At 35.4% G+C, this 23,882-nt stretch overlaps 1 protein-coding gene across 4 annotated transcripts in view; it reads left to right on the top strand.

Annotated features, from left to right (window-relative positions):
* The window catches only part of VWA8 (von Willebrand factor A domain containing 8), a 358,944-nt gene that overhangs the window by 126,635 nt on the left and 208,427 nt on the right, over window positions 1–23,882 (top strand). For all 4 annotated transcript variants that reach the window (XM_029210522.1, XM_029210521.1, XM_029210523.1 and 1 more), the window contains exons 15-19: window positions 1,958–2,126; window positions 4,657–4,734; window positions 8,805–8,920; window positions 18,241–18,347; window positions 21,345–21,451. In XM_029210522.1, coding sequence (XP_029066355.1) covers window positions 1,958–2,126; window positions 4,657–4,734; window positions 8,805–8,920; window positions 18,241–18,347; window positions 21,345–21,451 — 577 coding nt within the window. The remainder of the gene's footprint in view (window positions 1–1,957; window positions 2,127–4,656; window positions 4,735–8,804; window positions 8,921–18,240; window positions 18,348–21,344; window positions 21,452–23,882) is intronic.

Here is a 23,882-nt window from a genome sequence, read left to right as displayed (position 1 = left end):
TCTTCCCGGACCGGGGCACGAACTTGTGTCCCCTGCATCGGCAGGCGGACTCTCAACCACTGCGCCACCAGGGAAGCCCCTTTCCCCTTTAATTTTATCCAGCTCATTTGGGTACCCTGCTAGAGTCAGTACCAGAAAGCAAGCCACAGACAATGTATGTCATAAGCAATAACCATCCCCCTATATTAGTTAAAACCACCTAGCTTGCTTTCATGTTAATTGTTCTTCTAGGCCTGAATTTACAGCTCAGCTATGGTACCTTTTCCTGACCTATTGGTTTAAGGTGTAAATTGGACTTCCTCTTTTGGCTTGCTTATTGGATTTTGGCTTTGTTTATTCCCTAATTTAGTATCCCTCACTGTCTTGAGTAAAAAATTACATTTGCAGCTTTACTTTTGAACAAAGCACAAATAAGCAGGCTCTGTCTCTGCCACCTTCTTTTGTCCCGGCTAGGAGAGACGAGGATCAAGGATGAATCCAACATCTGTTGCTGGGCCATGAAGCAGACTTTTCTGGATTATAGCAAATCACTTAGCAGAAGTGGAAAATGGAATAACCTTTCCTTTTAGCTTTCAGATCATAGAATTTTCTCTGTCCAGGTTCTGTTAGGTGACTGTCTAATTACTAGCACTCATGAGTGATCGTGTTATCCTCAGGACTTTCAGGCATTATCTGTGTTGTTGTCCTTTCCTCTTTTCCTAGAACAACTCCTTTGAACAGATCATCCCTGTGCCGTGCTTGGGAAAAAGAAGTCTTTTTTTTTTTTTTTTCCTACCTAGAGAAATGAAATGGTATTTGGTAGCTTTTAGGAATTCATCCAGACTTTTCATATGACCATTTCTAAAAATTGCTTTTCCCTGACTTACAAATTATGCTGTCGCCCCCTAAGATTACAGATCATGTAGTCAGGGACTCAGTGGACCTACCTTTTCTATTGGGAGGACTTTTTCTTATCTGTAATCTTCAGAGTATTTATTTGATTCTCTCTGCACATGTCCTATCTCCTGATATTCTCACTACCCAATCACATAACTTGAGTTCTACCACAATAGTTAATGGCAATGAAGAAACGCCATTTAGGTCCCTTTATTTTTGTTTTTCTGAAGATATTCACAAGTGTTTGAGTTTCATCTCTCCTTTCTCAGCAAGGATGATATAATCCTGAAAAAGTCTATTTGCACTGCAATTTTGAAAATTGATAAGAACTGAGGCTATTATTCATGATTAGATCATGATAAAGGGTTTCTAGCTCCTTCTTCAAAAACTACTCAAGTCATTTCACAAAGCATGGGAAGTCTTATTTTATTCCTCTATGTGTCCTAGAATATTTACATCCTCAGATTCCCTAGCAGAGATTTATCAAAGAGATTACTTTAAAAATCATATTGTTTCCTATAAAATGACAAAAGAGTGAATTATATAGAAGTTCACTTTTCTCTACCTTTTTAAGACCTAAGTATTCTTATTGCCAATCCAAAGTTTAATTTTAATCCAATCCCTTATGCTCCTTAAATTTTCTATATTATAAAAAGTCTTCTTATCCTGAATCATACTTCTTGGTATTTCTATGGTTGATGCAGAGTGGGTTCCTTGCAAGACAGGAGATTTTGAATAAACACAGGGGACCTATGAAATGAATATGGACTGTTTGGGGTTATGTTTCAAGGGACTATGGAGAAAATTTATCGTAAGTATAACAACATATCCAAAATGGTGGTTTGTACCAGGGATGGAGTTTCATCAGTGCATGTGGTACATCATAAATATTAATGGTTGGTGATTCTTCTTTTGTTTTAATCTTAGGTTTTTAGAGTGTCCTGACTTGTTTTTTCAAAGCTTGTTCTTTGGATAATAGCTTTAACTGTAGTACAGCCTTATTATTGCCTAGGCTTTAGCTACCATGACCTAATTTCTAACATAAAAGGTTATGTTTTGCAAATTTTTTTTTTCCTTTTAGATCGATTTTTCCTGTCCACCCCTCCTTCAGAATCATTGCCTTAGCAGAACCCCCTGTTACTGGAAGCACGGCACAGCAGTGGCTGGGACCAGAATTCTTAACCATGTTCTTTTTCCATTACATGAAACCACTTGTCAAAAGTGAAGAAATCCAAGTGATTAAGGAAATGGTAAGAGTGAGGCCAGCTCTAGCCTGTTGCCTTCAGCTGTTCTCTTTTTAAGGTCTTTGTGACACCTGCTTGAGCAGAGTTGGATATTTTGGGCTTTTTCTCACTGTTAATTTCCAGATTTCCTCATAAAATGGTTCTCAGATGTCAACATTTTTCAAACTCATCTGGAGGGCTTGTTAAATGACAGATTGCCAAGTCGGTGGTTCTGGGATGGAACATGAGAATTTGCACTTCTAAAGGTGATGCTGACAGCTGCTGGTCTGGGGACCACACTTTGAGAACCATGAATGTTAGGCTATCTCTCCGTTTTCCTCATGTGGAAGCAGTTTGGGGATTCCTTTTCCTTTTATATTCAGCCGAAGGTGACTAAATTTTTAAGTTCCTACTATTAGGAGAGGCCAAATATATTTTAGTTCCTTAGATTTTGTAGAAAATACTAAGTAGTGGTCCCCTCGGGATTGTAATATATCCTATAGTTAAGTGATTGGTCGTCTAGTGGCTTGTAGTGTATGTAAACTATTGTTGCAGTGTCTGCCTTAACCAAGCACTGTGTTTAGCACGTTTGGAGTTCTAGAGCTGCACTATTCAGTGGAGTAGCACTAGCCACATTAAATCAAATTCAAAAATTCAGTTTCTCAGTCTTATTTCAAGTGGCCGATAGCATAGATAAGGAACATTGCCATCATCATAGAGAGTTCTATTGGACAGTACTATTCTAGATCACTAATAATTAATTAACTTTTTGCATAAATGCGCTCATCCCCTTTGAAATACCAGAATGAATGAATTAATTTTAGGTCTTATGAGCATGGTTGTGGTTAAGGGCATAGGCTTTAAAGTCAAATCGCTTGCCTTTAAATGTCAAATCCACTACTGATTAGCTTCTAGATCGTGGGTAAATTACTCAACTGTAGGCTCTTCATCTGAAGATGGGGATGATACTACTTCTTACATCACAGGATTGATTTAAAGAATAAATGAGTATGTACTGAATAGAGCTTCAAATTTTAAAAGTTCCAATTACTTAAATGCCCAAAGAAACCCTGAGCAGTTTATTTCTGAAATAGTCACGTGATACCAGTCATTGTTGTAACAACTCCTGCTCTTTTTAAATTAAAATTTTAAACTTGTTATTATTTATATAAAAATTTATTATTCAATACAAATACATATTTAATTAGTTTAAAATTGGTGTACTTAAAAGCAATCAGTGTATGTTTTGGGGCAACTGTTCCTCAGAGTTCATTGATAAATAGATCATGCCCCTCAGGTATGTGGTTGGTTTTTATTTATTTATTTATTTTAATGAAGTATAGTTGATTTACAATGTTGTGTTAATTTCTGCTGTACAGCAAAGTGATTCAGTAATGCATATATATACATTCTTTTTCGTGTTCTTTTCCATTATGGTTTATCACAGGATATTGAATATAATTCCCTGTGCTATACAGTAGGACCTTGTTGTTTATCCATTTTCTGTATAATAGTTTGCATCTACTGATCCCAAACTCCCAATCCATCCTTTCCCCACCCACCAGGTATGTGGTTTTAAAGTCCTTGAAAAAATGGACAGCTTGAGCAACCGCCCTTTATACAAGGATACCTTACATCTCTTAGTAGACATAGATATAAGATTACTACTAAATGAAGGAGTTTGGTTTCAGTAAGAAAAGTGCCTAAATTAGAGTTGAAGCTAACAAAAAAGGATATTATATATGAAAAGTTTCTTACGGGTACACTCTATGCCAGTTTTTAAGTGGTTAGAGGCTCCTTTCAGTTTTGTCCTGGTGATGGAATTGTAAATGAAGAGTGGCCTGGTTTTGATTACCTGATTCTTTTTCTTTTTTTAATTGAAGTATAGTTGATTTACAATATTGTGTTAATTACTGCTGTACAGCAAGGTACTCAGTTATACATATATATACATTCTTTTTCACATTCTTTTTCATTATGGTTTATCACAGGATATTGAATATAGTTCCCTGTGCTATATAGAAGGACCTTGTTGTTTATCCATTCTATATATGCCAGTTTGCATCTGCTAATGCCAAACTCCCAATCCATCCCTTTCCCACCCTTCTCCCCTTTGGCAAGTCTATTCTCTATGTCTGTGATTCTGTTTCTGTTTCATAGATAGGTTCATTTGTGTCATATTTTAGATTCCACATATAAGTGATCTCATACAGTGTTTGTCTTTCTCTTTCTGACTTACTTCATTTAGTGTGGTAATCTCTAGTTGCATCCATGTTGCTGCAAACGGCATTATTTCATTCTTTTTTGTGGCTGAGGAGTATTCAATTGTATATATGTACCACATCTTTTTTACCTGATGCTTAAAGAGAAAGCAGAGGCAGATGGGTTTCCTGAGAAAATGAATAAGCAAATTTATCCACAGGTTAAACATGATACCTATAATCAGAGATTTCAAAAATTGTAATTCTAATATTGTTTGATAAGTAGCCATAATTTCTGGTTGATTGATCATATATCCCAATTTATTCTTTCTTTCCTTAATTCTCTTATAAAATAGGTCCCAAATATGCCTCAGGAAGCTTTGGACAAATTGTTATCATTTACACACAAACTCAGAGAGACACAGGATCCAACAGTAAGTCTGGGTTATTTTCCATAGGATTTTCTCTTGTTGACATGCTGCTTTATATTCTCAGAGTTCAGTGCTTTAAAATCTATTTTTTAAGCTGATATATTTATCCCTTATGCTATGCTTTCTCCTATGTATATATCTTACTGTTTCAATGACTTTAACATTTCTTCCAGCTCCTCATGGCTGGTGTCATAGAAAACAACTTTTAACTTTAGGGGAGTACTTGGGTATTCCAGGAGGTTTGGGTCTACCTCTCTTGTCTCCTGTGCTGAGCAATCTCATGCATTCTTATGGCTTCAAGTATCACCTCTGTGTTAATGCCTACAACTTTATCTTCAGTTTCTAACTTCTTCCTCATTGATTCTCTATTTCGGATTGTATTTACATTTTGGGATGTTATAGGGGCAGGAAACTTTTACCTGCTTTTGTTCTAGGTCCTTTGGCTAGCCTAATAATTAAACTGACATGAGATAGTTTAATAGGAGAAAAACAACAAATTTAATTTTGTACATGCAGAAGCCCCATAAAAATCTGAAACTCAAAAAGTGACCAAAGCAAGTAGCTTTTATACCTTTTAGTCAAAGAAACAATAAAATTCTGAAGAACTGACAACACAAAGAAGTTTGGGCTTGGGGTAGTAATTAAGTGAATTTGTTTATATAGCCTTCTCAGTCCTAAATTTCCTATTTCTGGTGATAAGGATGCTTTCTACCCTCCTGGTACAGGGAGGGTATCTGTTTCATGGGAGATTCGTTTCCTGCTTTCAGGGGGACAAAGGAGGGTCAGAGCGTCCTTGCACCAGCTAATTCCCATCCTGGTGCCTGGCACATACTAGAAAATTAACAAATGTTTGCTGAGTGCATGAATAAATTAATTAGTTATTAACTTATTAGTAGATTTCCCTGGAGTTTTCTCTCTCAGAGAACATTACATTTTCATAAAAGAAATAAGAGGAAGAATAGAAAATTTATTTTTAATAATTTTTAAAAAGACCTTTCATATTTTTAAGCTGAATTCCTATTATTAATCATGTTAATCCAAAAAAAAACCCTTGAGGTGTGCTCTTAAACTGAATAACCATGGTAACTAAGGGAATGTGCTCACATCCTCACCCTTTTTTTGCAAGATAAAACTGCAGTTAGAAATTTGATATTATAAGTGTTAAGTACATTAGGATTTTTAAATTAAAAGTACATTCTCAATTTTCATTTGGTAATAATGTGAGAACAGAAATAGCAAACCCTTTACTCAACACATAAGTGGCTAAACTTCTTTCTGATTTAGTCCTGGATGTTATTGCAAAGCATTTTGGTATTATCAACTGATGTGGTATTGTTTTTTCTTTTTTTTTTTTTGCGGTATGCGGGCCTCTCACCGTTGTGGCCTCTCCCGTTGCGGAGCACAGGCTCCGGACGCGCAGGCTCAGCGGCCATGGCTCACGGGCTGCTCCGCGGCCCGTGGGATCCTCCCGGACCGGGGCACGAACCCATGTCCCCTGCATCGGCAGGCGGACTCTCAACCACTGCGCCACCAGGGATGCCCTGATGTGATATTTTTTAAACTCATGAGAAGTCCTTACTGATCACTGGAATGAAATGTGAAGCCTGAATTCAGTGTCATGTTTGGAATTAGGTTAGAATTTTGTAACCTGGAAAGTTACTGTATGGTTTAATAGGACTCTTGTCATAAGAATCTTCTGGTTGGAGTCATTTGTCATACATTTTCCATGATTAAAATAGGAATTTTTCATGGTCTCAAATATTAAGATGAGAATTGCTATCATATTTAACTTCCAGTACTTTCGATCATAGTGGCTGAGATGACCTTATCCTTAATTCTTCCTACTTTCTCACATCCGTCCTTCTTTCTCATATCCATCAGTTGCCAAGTCCTTTGAAACATTGGTCCGATCCCTTCTCCCCCTTCTTATTGCCAGTAACCTTACTGTAGGACTTTCTCTCTTTATAAGTAGGTAACTGAAGTAGCTTTCTGATTCCTGTCTCAGTTTTCTCTGTCCTTAAACTACTTTGTATATTCCTGCCAGTTTAGTCTTTCTAAAATCATGTTACTAAGTCCTATTGCCTTTAGAAGAAGGGCCAAACTCCTCAAAATGTGATTTACGGGTCTTTGATATTAGGGAGCAAGCTTTCCAGCAGGACCCTCTAGTAAAGCTGGGCTGGTTTCCTCACATTCTGCTTGTATTTCTGTTCCTGTTGCTTTCGTGCCTTTGTTCATAGCATTTCTGCTACCCATTTGAACATTTTAAGCCCCTATAGCAGTTTTGTCAAGTGCTCCACTTATTTTTGCATTAAATTATATGCTATTTTGAATTGCAGTTTATGCTTTCTTATATTTAAATATTGTCTCCATGTCTAGAATGCAAATTTGTTGAAGAAGTCTGAATCAAATGTTTTGCTTTTGAGTTCTTTGTAACTTAGAATGTGTTTTTTAATAGAAAAAAGGATATGTCATAAACGGTGGTCATGCTCCTAATCTAGTCCCCAAAGGAGTGTTTAACTCATGTTGTAGCTGAAATATAATGCTAATAACAGCGGTCCAACATCTCATGGAGCTGTGAAATACACGAGAAAGGAGAAACCAATTCACTTTCTGCTTCCTTGGGATGTACAGAGATGGGCTTAAGCGAAGTGATAAAAGGAACAAACAACGTAGTGTAGTTTTGGCATCCTCCTACCATCCATTCTGAATCCTCGGTTAATTAAATAGAGTCTCCTTCTCCGTTTCCTCTGGTGCTCAGGGCCACTTTATTGCCCTTGTCAGACTCTGTGACATCTCACCCTGGTCTCTTCTGTGCCTCCCCACCACCACCACCAGTGGACCAGTTTACTTCAGAAGTTCTCCTCTTGATTTTCAGTGAAAACCACTATCTTCTAATGCTGCTGATCTTAGTTAGACATTAGGCGAGTAATAATCTGATGCATTAGATTCCTACTAATGTGTAGGTCCCGTTCCCTTCCTCTGTTAGATTTTTTTCATTTTGAAGAGGCTGACTTTAAATAATAATTGCTGGACTTCCCTGGTTGCGCAGTGGTTAAGAATCCGCCTGCCAATGCAGGAGACACAGGTTCAATCCCTGGTCTGGGAAGATCCCACATGCTGTGGAGCAGCTAAGCCCGCAAGCCACAACTACTGAGCCCACGCGCCACCACTACTGAAGCCTGCGTACTCTAGGGCCTGCGTGCCGCAACTACTGAGCCCATGCACCACAATTACTGAAGCTTGCGTGCTCTAGGGCCTGCATGCTGCAACTACTGAGCCCATGTGCACCATGAGGAAACTGGGGCTTCAAGAGATTAAGAAACTTGCCAGAATCACACAGCTAATAAATGGAAGACTGATTTGTCTGACTCCAAAGCTTATAAACTTTACTATTACATTATGCTGCCTGCTAAGATAATTTCAAATTCAAGTCAACAAATATTCCTTGGTACTTACCATGTCCCGAGTTCTATACTAGCAGCTCTATTAATGGGATTTGGGGAAGAGTAAGAACACAAAGGGAAATTATTCTGACAGTGTCAGAGAAGGATTCCAAACTGTAAGCTGCCCCCCAAGTGGCAACTGGTTGACACCTCTATGATCAGAAGGCTAAATTGTCCACAACTCCTTTTTTCTGCTTCAGAAGTCATAGATTTACTTAAAACTGTAAGCATTTCTGGCCATCTTAACAGTTTGGCTTTGTGTAAGCAGGAAAAAAAAATGAACAAATGGTTAATTGTACATAAGGGCTATTTGTAAGTCAGGTTCAATCTGTACAATGTAACATCTTTCCTCCATCCAGCCTCCTCCCCCCCCCCCCAAAAAAACATGTATACACAGTACTTTAATTGAATTTAATTAATAAATAGTTTTTATGGAATTTTTAAAAATGTCTTTAAGGATGTTTTAAGTGTAAATTGGTTTCTGTTTATTTGTAATTCATTAACAGTACATATTTATTTTAAGTTTGGCCTTGTCCTTAGGAATAATGAATTCTGCTATGATACCCATCCAAAGGGACTTTCAGCAAGTTGAAACAAGACTCTTAACAGCCTGTCTTTGCCTTTTGGTAGGCGCAGTCATTGGCAGCATCCCTTTCTACCAGACAGCTGTTGAGGATTTCTCGTCGGCTGTCACAGTACCCTAACGAAAATCTTCACAGTGCTGTCACTAAAGCCTGTCTTTCCAGGTAACCGTATTCTCATTTCTCACTGAATTCAACTTTCTGGGTCTTTGCTAAAACAGTGATGTAAGTTTCATAGTCTGTACTCACAGGTCTGGAAAAAGTATCAGTCTTAATATGTAGCTATTTCAGCCTTGTGTTCAGTTTTTACAACATATATTACCTTACTTAGGCATAGTAATAAATTAAAGAGATTTTTATAGATGAGAAAACTAAGTCACTTACTCAAATCAGACAGTAGTAAATAAGTAAAAGTAGGTTTGATATTTGAACACTGGCTCATGTGTCTTCTGAGCAAGTGCTCTTAAGTACTTAGCACCTCCCAAATTTGCACTGGAACTTTCCATGCTTGGTAGTACTGTCCTGTCGCCCAAATTTGACAAAACTAACATCTTTTCAGTCTACACTAATATTTTTCATACTTGTTTGGAAATTATTAATAAAGCATCAGCTTATGTAATTTCCTTACAGAACCATACTTGCATGAAACTATTTTAAAAGAATAATAAGAAAAGATTAATAGCAATGTCCGATAGACCTGGAGATTTCTTTTAGACTCTTTTCATATGATCTGGTAATTATTTTTATGGTGGTTATAACTGTTGTCCATTCATTCCTTGATATATTAAAGGAATTAAAAGAGAATCTATATTCAGCTTAGGAGGATCTCTAACTGCCCTCTATAAGTTTTCAGCTTAGTGGACAATTTTTCTTGTAGTTAAAGTAAGCTCCTTATGTTGCAACTTGAATTTGTTCTGTGGTGAAATGAGGCTAAAATGAGGTTTGTTTCCAGTGTCTTTGGGGTACTTCTTTGAATAACTAATAATTATGAGAAATAATAAAGTTGGTTCTCCTTTTCTTTTAAGTAGATTAATATTAGGCTTCCAAATGAAAATTAGAAAAAAACATGCTTCAATTGCCTACTTTTTAGGCTCATGAACTGAAAAAAATCATTGGGTTGGCCAAAAAATTCGTTCTTTTTGGGCAACCCAATATATACAGAAGGATTCATTATCTACCCAGTGTTTCCTTAGTCAGAACTTGGTTATAGATGTGTATTAGTAGAAGTAAATAGTCAATGCCAAGTAATACAAACAGTTTCAGAGCCTAAGGGAAAATAATACTTTGGAATGAATGAAATAATCATACACAAAGCATTCTAGAGACCGTTCTAGAGAGCAAACAGTGAAAACAAAGCAATTCACTCTGAGTCTAGTGTAATCTTGATACCTAAACCAGACAAGAATAATGTTTGAAAGGAAAATTATAAATCAAATTCATGGAACGTGTACAAAAATCCTAAATGAAATCCAATTGTAGCTAAATATATATCATATATATTTATATGATATATATAATTTATTTATATATATAAATAAATTATGAGCAATTTGGAGTTATCTCAAGAATGTGAAGATTTACTATTCTTTTTTAAAATTCACCATATTAACATATTACTGAGAAGAATATCATTTAAATAAATCAGTAAAAAGGATTGGATAAAACTCAACAGCCAAACTTAAAAACAAGCCAAAGCAAAAATAAGCCAAAAATATTCTTAGTTAACCATGAATGGACGGGAAATTCTTTAATCTGATAAAGGGTATCTACTAAAACTTTATAGCGAACATTCTTATGGTAAAATACTTGGCTCATTCCCTTTAGAGTTAGGAACAAAACAAGAATGTCACCTTTCTATACTTTTAGATTGGCTAAAGATTATATGATTGGCTACATAAAAAATTCAAAAGAAGCTACATATAAACTACATATTAGAACAAATAAAATATGATGAGATTACTTATGCACCCAAGTCAGTGATATTCCAGCAAAAATCAATAAGGAAGTCTAATTTTTAAAAACAATACCATTCAAAATAATAATAGAAAGCTTTGAGCATCTAAGAATAAATCTAATGAGTGACATATAATGCTTTTATGGAGAAAAACATAAATATTTATTAAAAGCTATAAAAGATAGCTGTGGGAAATGGGAAACTGTACTATGTTCATGAAAGGGAATATTAAGTATTGTCAGGCTGTTTGTTTCCCCCCCAAGTTGATATGTAGATATAATTTGGTCAAATACAACCAAGGTTATATTGAATTGGACAAGCTGATCTCGAAATTAATATAAAGGGCCAATAATATCCAAAGAAATTTTGAGGAAGATTTAAGTGGTGTGCTTTCTCCATCAGATATCAAGATCCATTATAAAGTTATATTTATTTTAAGTGTGGTATCGGTGCTAGAAAAGACAAATAGACCATTAGAATAGACTACAGAGCCCTGAAACAGCCCCACATATTTCTGGGAACTTAGTATATGTTAGAGGTAGCATTATAAATTAGTGTGGGAATGGATGGACTTGTCGAAAAATGGTTAAAAATAAAAAATATCCACTTTATTCCCATACAGAAATGTAAAACCCAGACATATGACAAAAACACTGTAAGCCACTCTACAAGTTATAAGCCACAAACTAAGAGATGTTTCACAAGATTTCTAATCTCAAAAGGATTGCTATTCAGGAACTATAAAGTATACAAATTAATGAGATAAAAGCATCCCCCCTAAATGGCAAGAGGATTAGTAGATGTGCAGGAAAAGTTAATTCAGATAACCAACAAACATTTGAAAAGATGCTCAACTTACTATTGATCAGGGAAAATGACATTTAAAACAATAATCAGCTATCATTTTATACTTTTACAATTTTTACCTGTAAAAATAGCATCTTCCATGAGCAGAAGGAAGTGGAATTTCATGACTGCTGTTGGGATGGAAGTCTTGTCAGTTTGGGGATGATCTTACAGTATCTTTATGCCTTAATATATTAATACTCTATGAATTAACAATTCTACTTCTTGATAATCACCTTAGAGATAGATTTACATGTACGTATAAGGAAGCATGTAGAAGAATGTTCATTGCATCATTGTTTGTAAGAATGAAAAATGGGAAACAACCTATCAGTCCATCAGTAGGGAATGAATATATAAACTGACATATTCATATAATGAGGTACTATACAGCAGTTAAAATGAAATAGATCTACATGTATCAACAGGTATGGATCATGACAACTTAACATCAAGTCAAAAGTTTGAAAGAGGAGATTTCGTATATGATGCCATCTATATAAAAGTTTAAATGCAATAAAAGTGCAATATATTTTTTACTCACACATATGCAGCAAAATAAAAATATGGGCAAGAAAGGTATACACCAATTTCAGAGTAGAGTTAGCTTCTGGGATAGAGAGAGATGAATAGAATACTTAATATACTGTAATTTTCTGTATGCTTGAAGTAGTTCATGGTTAAAACTATTTAAAAACTAAAAAATACTTTCCGTATTCATACACACATTTCACTGAATCAAATAATACATTTTTCCAGTGTTATCAACTGAACACAGTAAAATTCTATTTTGTTACCACCCCATGACCCTTTGCAAATAGTAAAACAGCTATCTTGTTTATGTATCATATGTTGACTTTAGCAAGGCTACAGAGTCAAAAGCCTTTTTATTAACCTTCTCTTTAGGATAGCACAAGGGCAGGAAGGAACAACAAAAAACATTTCATAGAAAATTTTGAAACAAAAATTTAATATGATTTATATTCATGAAGTCTATTATTAAGCAGACAAAATCAAAAGAAACTCTCTAGCCTAAATTTGTTAAACATTAAATTTATTAAATATTAGCTTGGCTCTTCTATGTTGTTAATTTAATTTTAAAAACATTTTTCATTTACTTATTCTTTATGCCAGTTGAGTTCTGACTGGAACATTTCTTCATCTGAGGGAATGGCTCCCTAAGCACCTCTCATAGCCTATAATATGTGCATCAAGTCTTGGAGCTAGATGCGTAATTCATTTTAGATAGTTGAAAACCTAAGAGGCCAAAAGAAAGAAAACTTAGAAGGTTAAGAAGATATCAGGTATTCTGTATTCCAAAAATTACTTTTCTGTGGAAGAGTTAACTAGAAATCCCTATAAAAAGAGTTTTACTCCATTCAAGTATTTTGCATTACATTAAATTATTTACTTTTGGAAAATCTTGGGGTGATGATCCCTTAGCATAGAAATTTGGGGCAGAGTTATAAGAATTTAATCAGAAATATAGATTAACTACCTTTGACATTGAGGTTATGAGGAAATTTTCCATTCAACAAAAACTTAGTTTCTATACAGTATTTTTCAAAATTCCCTTGTGACATAAGATGAATAACAACTATATAAAATTCCCACTGTTTAAGTTATTAGCTGATTAATTTTTTTAAGTTATAAGCCTGCTAGAACTAATACACAGTGTTAAATTAGTATAATGATTATTGTGGGTGTGAATTTTTTGTTTTCCTGAAGAATGATTTCATTTGCAGCAAAGACTGTTCAGGAATTTTTGGCTTAAAAACTGCTGTTCAGTTTTTTGTGGGTTTTTTTTAACATTTTTATTGGAGTATAATTGACTTACAGTGGTGTACTAGTTTCTGCTTTATAACAAAGTGAATCAGTTATACATATACATATATCCCCATATCTCTTCCCTCTTGTGTCTCCCTCCCTCCCACCCTCCCTATCCCACCTGTCTAGCTGGTCACAAAGCACCGAGCTGATCTCCCTGTGCTGTGCGACTGCTTCCCACTAGCTATCTATTTTACGTTTGGTAGTGTATATATGTCCATGTATAGACTACCACTCTCTCATTTTGTCGCAACTTACCCTTCCCCCTCCCTGTGTCCTCAAGCCCATTCTCTAGTATGTCTGCGTCTTTATTCCCGTCTTGCCCCTAGGCTCTTCATGACCATTTTTTTTCTTTTTTTTTAGATTCCATATATATGTGTTAGTATACGGTATTTGTTTTTCTCTTTCTGACTTCGCACTCTGTGTGACAGACTCTAGGTCCATCCACCTCACTACAAATAACTCAATTTCGTTTCTTTTTATGGCTGAGTAATATTCCATTGTATATATGTGCCACATCTTCTTTATCCATTCATCTGTCGATGGACACTTAGGTTGATTCCAAGTCCTGGCTATTGTAAATAGAGCTGCAATGAACATTGTGGTACATGACTCTTTTTGAATTATGGTTTTCTCAGGGTATATGCCCAGTAGTGGGATTGCTGGGTTCTATGGTAGTTCTATTATTAGTTTTTTAAGGAACCTCCATACTGTTCTCCATAGTGACTGTATCAATTTACATTCCCACCAACAGTGTATGAGAGTTCCCTTGTCTCCACACCCTGTCCAGCATTTATTGTTTGTAGATTTTTTGATGATGGCCATTCTGACTGGTGTGAGATGGTATCGCATTGTAGTTTTGATTTGCATTTCTTGAATGATTAATGATGTTGAACATTCTTTCACGTGTTTGTTGGCAATCTGTATATCTTCTTTGGAGAAACGTCTATTTAGGTGTTCTCCCCATTTTTGGATTGGGTTGTTTGTTCTTTTGATGTTGAGCTGCATGAGCTATGTGTAAATTTGGAGATTAATCCTTTGTCAGTTGCTTCATTTGCAAATATTTTCTCCCATTCTGAAGGTTGTCTTTTCGTCTTGTTTATGGTTTCCTTTGCTGTGCAAAAGCTTTTAAGTTTCATTAGGTGCCATTTGTTTATTTTTGTTTTTATTTCCATTTCCCTAGGAGGTGGGTCAAATAGGATCTTGCTGTAATTTATGTCATAAAGTGTTCTGCCTATATTTTCCTCTAAGAGTTTGATAGTGTCTGGCCTTACATTTAGGTCTTTAATCCATTTTGAGTTTATTCTTGTGTATGGTGTTAGGGAGTGTTCTAATTTCATTCTTTTACATGTAGCTGTCCAACTTTCCCAGGAGCACTTATTGAAGAGGCTGTCTTTTCTCCATTCTGTATTCTTACCTCCTTTATCAAAGATAAGGTGACCATATGTGCGTGGGTTTATCTCTGGGCTTTCTATCCTGTTCCATTGACCTATATTTCTGTTTTTGTGCCAGTACCATACTGTCTTGATTAATGTAGCTTTGTAGTATAGTCTGAGTTCCCGGAGCCTGATTCCTCCAGCTCCATTTTTCTTTCTTAAGATTGCTTTGGCTATTTAGGGTGTTTTGTGTTCCCGTACAAATTGTGAAATTTTTTTCTCTAGTTCTGTGAAAAATGCCGTTGGTAGTTTGATGGGGATTGCATTGAATCAGTAGATTGCTTTGGGTAGTATAGTCATTTTCACAATGTTGATTCTTGCAATCCAAAAAAATGGTATACCTCTCCATCTATTTGTATCATCCTTAACTTCTATCATCAGTGACTTATAATTTTCTGCATACAGGTCTTTTGTCTCATTAGGGAGGTTTATTCCTAGGTGTTTTATTCTTCTTGTTGCAATGGTAAATGGGAGTGTTTTCCTAATTTCACTTTCATATTTTTCATCATTAGTATATAGGAATGCCAGAGATTCTGTGCATTAATTTTGTCTCCTGGTACTTTACCAAATTCATTGATTAGCTCTAGTAGTTTTCTGGTAGCATCTTTAGGATTCTCTATGTATAGTATCATGTCATCTGGAAACAGTGACAACTTTACTTCTTCTTTTCTGATTTGGATTCCTTTTATTTCTTTTACTTTTCTGATTTCTGTGGCTAAAACTTCCGAAACTATGTTGAATAATAGTGGTGAGTGTGGGCCACCTCGTCTTGTTCCTGATCTTAGTGGAAATGGTTTCAGTTTTTCACCACTGAGGATGATGTTGGCTGTGGGTTTGTCATATATGGCCTTTATTATGTTGAGGTAAGTTTGCTCTATGCCTACTTTCTGGAGCGTTTTTATCATAAATGGGTGTTGAATTTTGTCGACAGCTTTCTCTGCATCTGTTGAGATGATCATATGGTTTTTCTCCTTCAATTTGTTAATATGGTGTATCACATTGATTTATTTGCATATATTGAAGAATCCTTGCATTCCTGGGATAAACCCCACTTGATCATGGTGTATGATCCTTTTCATGTGCTGTTGGATTCTGTTTGCTAATATTTTGTTGAGGATTTTTGCATCTATGTTCATCAGTGATATTGGCCTGTAGTTTTCTGTTTTTGTGACATCTTTGTCTGGTTTTGGTATCAGGGTGATGGTGGCCTTGTAGAATGAGTTTGGGAGTGTTCCTTCGTCTGCTATATTTTGGAAGAGTTTGAGAAGGATAGGTGTTAGCTCTTCTCTAATTGTTTGTTAGAATTCGCCTGTGAAGCCATCTGGTCCTGGGCTTTTGTTTGTTGGAAGATTTTTAATCAGTCTCAATTTCAGTGCTTGTGATTGGTCTGTTTATGTTTTCTATTTCTTCCTGGTTCAGTCTCGGAAGGTTGTGCATTTCTAAGAATTTGTCCATTTCTTCCAGGTTGTCTATTTTATTGGCATAGAGTTGCTTGTAGTAATGCCTCATGATCCTTTGTATTTCTACAGTGTCATTTGTTACCTCCCCTTTTTCATTTCTAATTCTATTGGTTTGAGTCTTCTCCCTTTTTTTCTTGATGAGTCTGGCTAATGGTTTATCAATTTTGTTTATCTTCTCAAAGAACCACCTTTTAGTTTTATTGATCTTTGCTATCATTTCCTTCATTTCGTTTTCATTTATTTCTGATCTGATCTTTATGGTTTCTTTCCTTCTGCTAACTTTGGGGGTTTTTTGCTCTTCTTTCTCTAATTGCTTTAGGTGTAAGGTTAGGTTGTTTATTTGAGGTGTTTCTTGTTTCTTAAGGTAGGAATGTATTGCTATAAACTTCCCTCTTAGAACTGCTTTTGCTGCATCCCATAGGTTTTGGGTCGTCATGTTTTCATTGTCATTCGTTTCTAGGTATTTTTTGATTTCCTCTTTGATTTCTTCAGTGATCTCTTGTTTATTAAGTAGTGTATTGTTTAGCCTCCATGTGTTTGTATTTTTTACAGATTTTTTCCTGTAATTGATATCTAGTCTCATAGCGTTGTGGTCGGAAAAGATACTTGATATGATTTCAATTTTCTTAAATTTACCAAGGCTTGATTTGTTACCCAAGATATGATCTGTCCTGAAGAATGTTCCGTGAGCACTTGAGAAGAAAGTGTATTCTGATTTTTTTGGACGGAATGTACTATAAATATCAATTAAGTCCATCTTATTTAATGTATCATTTAAAGCTTGCGTTTCCTTATTTGTTTTCATTTTGGATGATCTGTCCATTGGTAAAAGTGGAGTGTTAAAGTCCCCTAATATGATTGTGTTACTGTTGATTTTCCCTTTTATGGCTGTTATTATTTGCCTTATGTATTGAGGTGCTCCTTTGTTGGGTGCATAAATATTTACAATTGTTATATGTTCTTCTTGGATTGATCCCTTGATCATTATGTAGTGTCCTTCTTTGTCTCTTGTAATAGTCTTTGTTTTAAAGTCTATTTTGTCTGATATGAGAATTGCTACTCCAGCTTTCTTCTGATTTCCATCACACCAACATCGCCTTTATTAAAGCTTATACTCAAGGCTATGCGAACCACCAAAGATTTAGAGCTATGGAAAACCTAAATTAGAAGTGTATGTTTTTAGTATGTTTATTTGAAACATAGGGTTAGTTTATAGTAATATAGTGCAGGCAACCGTGGATTAAAAAGCAGTTCTGTGGGCTCACTTGTGATCATAAATTCCAGATATAATTTTATATATGTGTGAGGGAAACTCTGTTTTCATGTTCTAAGCCCATGACGTTCATACAATGGAATTGTAAATGAAGAATGCCTCTGTCACTCCCAAGATAGTTGTTTTGACAACATACATATAGAATAGATAAACAGGTATATTTTTTAAATGGAAGGAAAAATCCAGGTGAATAATCTTAAAGTCATCTAATAATTTGTATTAGAAAATAAAGAAAACCTCATTAATCCACCTCCACTAATCTGAATTTTTGATTGCCAATCTGAAGTAGGTTAAATTATGGTTGTTTTATCTATTTAAGAAAATTTGAAAAGCCAGTTAAACGATAAATAAGATGTATGAGGTATACTAAATCCATTTTAAAAAGCAAATTTTTTTCATTCTTGTCCTGCAAAATGTTGTATATAAACAAATACTGCTAATTACACATTAGTTTTCTTTATTAAAGGCGATTCAACAAACATACTTCATCTTCACACATACTTGAAGTTTATATTTATTCTGAAATATTTTATTATCTAGCTTTCACAGATCAAGACTGATCATCCTTAATTGGTTATAATTAGTAAGAGAGAGAGTGAGTGAGTGAGTCTTTCTGTCTAAGTGTCAAAAGATATTTGGGAATCACAGAAAGCTTTGACTTTATCAATCCATCCTTCCCACCCCTCCAGGTTTTTACCAAGCCTTGCAAGGTCAGCATTAGAAAAAAATCTGGCGGATGCTACAATAGAAATAAGTACTGATAATAACCTGGAGCCAGAATTGGAGGATTACAAATGTAAGTATTTGATTTGTTTCTTTTTTAAGTGAAATAATAATTATTAAGCATTTGTATTGTTTATTATTTTAATTTCAATTAAAAATGTTTTTGGTTTCTACCCATCTTGTTTTATGTATTGCATTGAAAAAATAAATTATTTAAAAAAAAAGTTTCCAGATACCAGATATAGTTCCTCCCCCAAGAGTTGCAATTGACATGAATATATTAAAGGCTCAGAGAAGTCCTACTGTAAATAAACATGTAATTTTGTTTTACCTTTTATTCCAAATGTATATTTCACCACAGGTTCTAGCAATCTGTTTTCTTTGCACAACATTTACATTTTGGGGACTACCAGTGTCCTACAGGGCATGTTTTGGAAACTGTTCTAGGTTGATGTAGACTAAACTAATATTCAGAGTACCGTTTCATGCCTTCTTCCTCCTCTCATTTCCACCCGTATTGTCTTCTGTGGTACTTTTCTTCTTGATAGCCATAAGTGTAATTTAGAGTTTTGGGGAAGTTTAGATCTTCCTGTAAAAGTACCCTATTCTTCATTTAGAGCACAATGAAAGGTTCTCTGTTTTTTGAGGGCAATTACCTGTCTTATCAAAATATCCAACGTGTGATCACTCTCTAAAGGGGGGACTTATTGTGGCTCTCTTTATAGATGTTTTTAATAGTCGGGGCTACACCGAGATAAGAATTTGATGTTAAGGAAATAGGTGACTCTTTTAGAGTAAAATTATAAATTCAACATACTGATGGATCTGGGTACAGATACGCAGAGCCAACTCAAAGAGACAGAATAACTCTGGGGTTTGGAGATTCAGAACATTACTTACTTGAATGGTTTAACGTATCCAAAGAAAGACTGCATCATTCAGACTATAGATTGTTTAGTCTTGGCAACAGGCCAGTGTTAGCAGTCCCCATCTAAGCCTTGCATAGGAGGTAAGGAGCCTAAGTTAAGCAACTTTTGATTCATCTGGTCCCATTCAGTTTTAATATCATCTCTGTTGTAGAGAATTCATGTAATTCATTCTCCTTGTTCAGAGGATAAGTTTCACCGAAAAACCTTCTGATGAGGATTTGGCTTTCCACGCAAGGCTCCCTCCATATAAAATGCTGATATGGCAACAAGTGTATCATATAGTCTCTATGAAATTTGCAGTTTTCATTGCAATGTAATATTGCAGTTCTGGTTTTATATATCAGAATTTATGTATAGATCAAAATATATGTCTTTAATGTTCTCCTGAGAGTTAGGTTTGCCCTCAGTCATAATGATAAAATTGAGTTTTGAGCCTACCAGACTGAAGGCCTTGACAAATTTACCAAAATAATGCCATCCTATGAGATTTCTTAGAAGACAGCTAGCCAGCTTTCTCCCAGGGAAGTACTAGCATCACCATTCTCTGAGTTCATTTCCCTTTTCTAGCCTGGAATTTTAGCAATAAACATTGGTTGAGTGAATTAAGTCATCCTAAAGCACTAAATGTACTGAATAGATATCCTCCATAAACTAAACTGTAGATGGTATCAAATGCTGTTTGAACCTGAAATCATGTGTGTCATCTCAACATACAAGTATGTAGTAAATTCACTGACACAATCCTGGTCTTTCCCTTTACAGTTTTATATTGGGTCTATTTCAGAGACCTGAAAGTAGTCAATAAATAGTAAATTCTCAGCACAGCAGTTCATGTTTTCCTTCCCTATAGAACTTGTGAATAGAAGGAAAATGGCAAAGAACTATTGGAGGGAGAGGTCTGCTGTGCTTTGGCAAATGTGTAGCACTCAGCAGTGATTAAACAGGGTGACAGTTTAATTATTTTTAGCTCAAAATTGTTCACGGTACTCCATAGATGCAAATGTTGCTTTCTCTCCTTGTCTTTCAAAATGTTTAACACAAAAACAGCAATTTTCTTATTTGAAATAGGAGGAAAAAATGATGGGTCAGTTGCTTAAGGCATTGTAATTGTCTGTCTGCTTGCTCGGGTATTTCCGCAGGATAGAATATTATTTAGAGTCCACATTGCAGAAAGAATATCGGACTATACTAAATTCTGTTTTTAGCTCTACCCATACTAGCTGGGTGATTTTAAGCAAATTATTTAATTTATGTTCTTCTTAGCTTCCTCATAATTCTTGTCTTATTGTTAAGAGATTTCCATGAAATTATATGAGAAAACAATGAGCTGAAGCTAAGGTCCTCAGTAAATGATAGCTTCTATTATGGTCAGTACTACTACAACAACTACTACTATTATGTTATTATTATTGATCTTGGAATATGTCAGGTAGTGAGCATGTGTATCTCCTTTCTGTAGGGAATACATGTGAGATATGTACCCTGACATAAATTTATTACTTAGTTCCCTGGCTTCAAGGAGCTCATATTCTATCCTAGACCAAACTGTTTAAAGCAAATAGGGGACAATACAATAATTATTATCACAGAATAACTGTAGCACCGGTGGTGCATATTTGGAAGTACAGATCTCCTGGACCATTCCTAAAAATAGTAATTTGAGAGGTCTGGGGTCAGTTGGTTCATCTATATCTTTAGCTAGAGCTCTAGGGGACTCTCCTATGGGGTTTTTCAATGGGTGGGTCCTAAAAAAATTATATTCAAGGTACTTCAGAGCTTTCAAATGTATGTATTTTAGAGTTTCTGACCAAACAAGCTCATACAGGTGGCTTGACTGAGTTCTGGGTTTTTTTTCCCCTTCTCTTTTTTATCTCTATGCTGTTTGCTACATACGTTGCTATAACTAAAAGTTATTACATTTTGGAACATCTTAAGCCTTTTTGTAGAGCTTTTAAGCTTTTTACATAGTCCTATGATGTTTTATTACCAACTTCAAGCTTATTTCTTTTAGATGTTAGATGAAAATTCCTTGATGAGCCCACAAGGTATTAAAGATGCAGTACTGCATTCTATTTGGGCTGGACTTGGCTTCTCTGAGGACAGTGCTACCAGTAATTCTCTGTCCTGTGTGAAATGTTTAGGTGAAGTCACATCTGGATCTCTGAGGATTGGAGCTGTTAGTACACCGATCTATAATGCCCATGAGAAAATGAAAGTGCCTGATGTTCTGTTCTATGACAACATCCAGGTAAGAGCATGACTTTGCATTCGTGGATATATCCCTCTTACATTGTGGTAATTAACCCCAATTCAAGTGAAACTGATGTTTATGTTTGTAATTTGCTCAGTTCAATTCAGATGATGCAGAATGAGGTGACAGTCAAAACATCTTTTATTAAGTCGTTGTAAAATTATAAACTCTTCCCAGAGTTACTTGAGAATTGGAAGAGTTGCTGCAATGATTAGAGTAATAAATTTTAAATGCAGACATAACTATACTTTAATAAATAAAATAAATATATTATTAAATTAAAAACAAAAGGCACTAATATTCATCTTCTCTTTTGCGTTCCTGTTAAATCATTTCAAGTAATTCAAAAAGGGATGTGTCCTATGCATTCTTTTCCTCACGTTTCTTTCCTTTTCCCAAAAATTCCTAGTAATTTTCTAGTCTTTACTTTTTCTTATCTTTCTTTAAGAAAGGAGGATAGGTAATTTTCCACTTGTAAACTAACCAATAATTATGAGCTTCCACTAAGACACAGAAGTGTGTACCCAGAAAGCTTTATTATAGATGTTCACTTTAATAAGAATTTTTTCCAGAGAAAACTACCCATAATATAAAAAGATTTTTTCTTTTCCAGATTTTCTGTGAAGTGCTTATGTATTTATTTTATAATAAAAACCATACTTAAAATTTTCTCTAATATTTGGTCACTATTCTGCATGTAAATAATAATCCTACATTTACAAATTATGTTTGAAGAAATTCTACTTACCATTTTCACTATATTAAGGAATTAGAGAATTAAAGTAAATTAAAGAATTTCTTTATCTGCTATTTCCCAATCCTATTTGTTGTTCAACGGGTAACAGAATGTATATCCCTACATTATGTTAACAATAAAAGGTATCTCAGCAAATTCTTCTTTCTCAGGAAAAGTCTTGATTAAATGTTTTTGAAATCTGTCCAGATTATAATTATCTATGACATAGCAAAAGGCATAACCTGAATTTGTTTTATATTCTTCATTCTATGGGCCATTAACTAATATTGGTTTTATTTTTCTTCCAGAGCATTAATGCTCTTATACAAGCAGTGGACAAATGAACAGAAAATAAGGTTACTTATAAGACACAAAGGAATAAAGAATCTTGCCTGTCAAAGACAAAAACATGATGGCAAGGAAAATGTAATATTTTCAAGCATTTATGGTATCACACTCTGTTCATGTAGTAGGAAGGCATAAAGAAAAAAGAATCAGGGAGATTTCTCTGGTGGCACAGCGGTTAAGAATCCGCCTGCCAATGCAGGGGATACGGGTTCGATCTCTGGTCCGGGAAGATCCCACATGCTGCGGAGCAACTAAGCCCGTGCACCACAACTACTGAGCCTGCACTCTAGAACCCGCAAACCACAACTACTGAAGCCCGCACACCTACAGTCCCTGCTTCACAACAAGAGAAGCCGCCGCAATGAGAAGCCTGCACACCACAACTCAGAGTAGCCCCCACACGCAGCAATGAAGACCCAACGCAGCCATAAATAAATAAATAAATAAATAAGAATCAGGAAACTTTGTCATAAGTGACAGTTTGAAAAACTCCATGGCAACAAAGGTTGAAAAGGCTTCCCAGCGTATAAAAATGTAGGAAATTCAGTAGCAGGGAGGGCCATTGTACCCTTGAACACAGTGTCTGTTGCCATGGTGTTTGTGACATAGACGTTGAGGACCGCAGGGCTGCTGTGAACTTTACACAGTGGCCCTGAGGGGTTTTCTGCAGCCTGTCTCCAAACGTACCTTCTCTTCATAAAGCATTATGAATTAACCATTAATGAAAAATTGTAGCTGTACCAATTCTAGGAATGGTGGCTTGATTAAATTTGCTTTTGTTGCATATATTATTATTGCGTATTATTATTGTGTTTTATGTTGCACTTCACCTTTGAAACAGTGGTCTTCAGTGCCTCTTGAGTATTTAGGTGCTTTTATACCATCTTGTTCTATACCCTGTGGTCCCCTTGCCACACCGTGTTGTAATTGATTTTTTAAAACATGTTTTCCACACTACTAAGATAAAGCCTTGTTGTTGTTGTTTTAATTTTAATTTTGTGTCTCTAGCAAATAGCACAGTGCCTGGCACATAGTGACTGTTGAATAAATATGTGTTGAGTGAATTCCTGAAAGAAGGAAAAAGATTTTGAATGTTCATAATTAGGAGTATTATGTTATTATATCTGTCATGAAGGAATTATAGATCGGTGCCCTAACAGCTCCAGTCCTCAGAGATCCAGATGTGACTTCGCCTAAACATTTCACACAGGACAGAGAATTACTGGTAGCACTGTCCTTAGAGAAACCAAGTCCAGCCCAAATAGAATGCAGTACTGCATCTTTAATATCTTGTGGGCTCATCAAGGAATTTTCATCTAACATCTAAAAGAAATAAGCTTGAAG

The sequence above is a fragment of the Monodon monoceros genome, unplaced genomic scaffold (genome assembly GCF_005190385.1).
Source record: "Monodon monoceros isolate NGI ecotype Baffin Bay Population unplaced genomic scaffold, NGI_Narwhal_1 Super_Scaffold_8, whole genome shotgun sequence".
Classification (NCBI taxonomy): domain Eukaryota; kingdom Metazoa; phylum Chordata; class Mammalia; order Artiodactyla; family Monodontidae; genus Monodon; species Monodon monoceros.
This window is presented reverse-complemented; position numbering and strand designations above follow the sequence as displayed.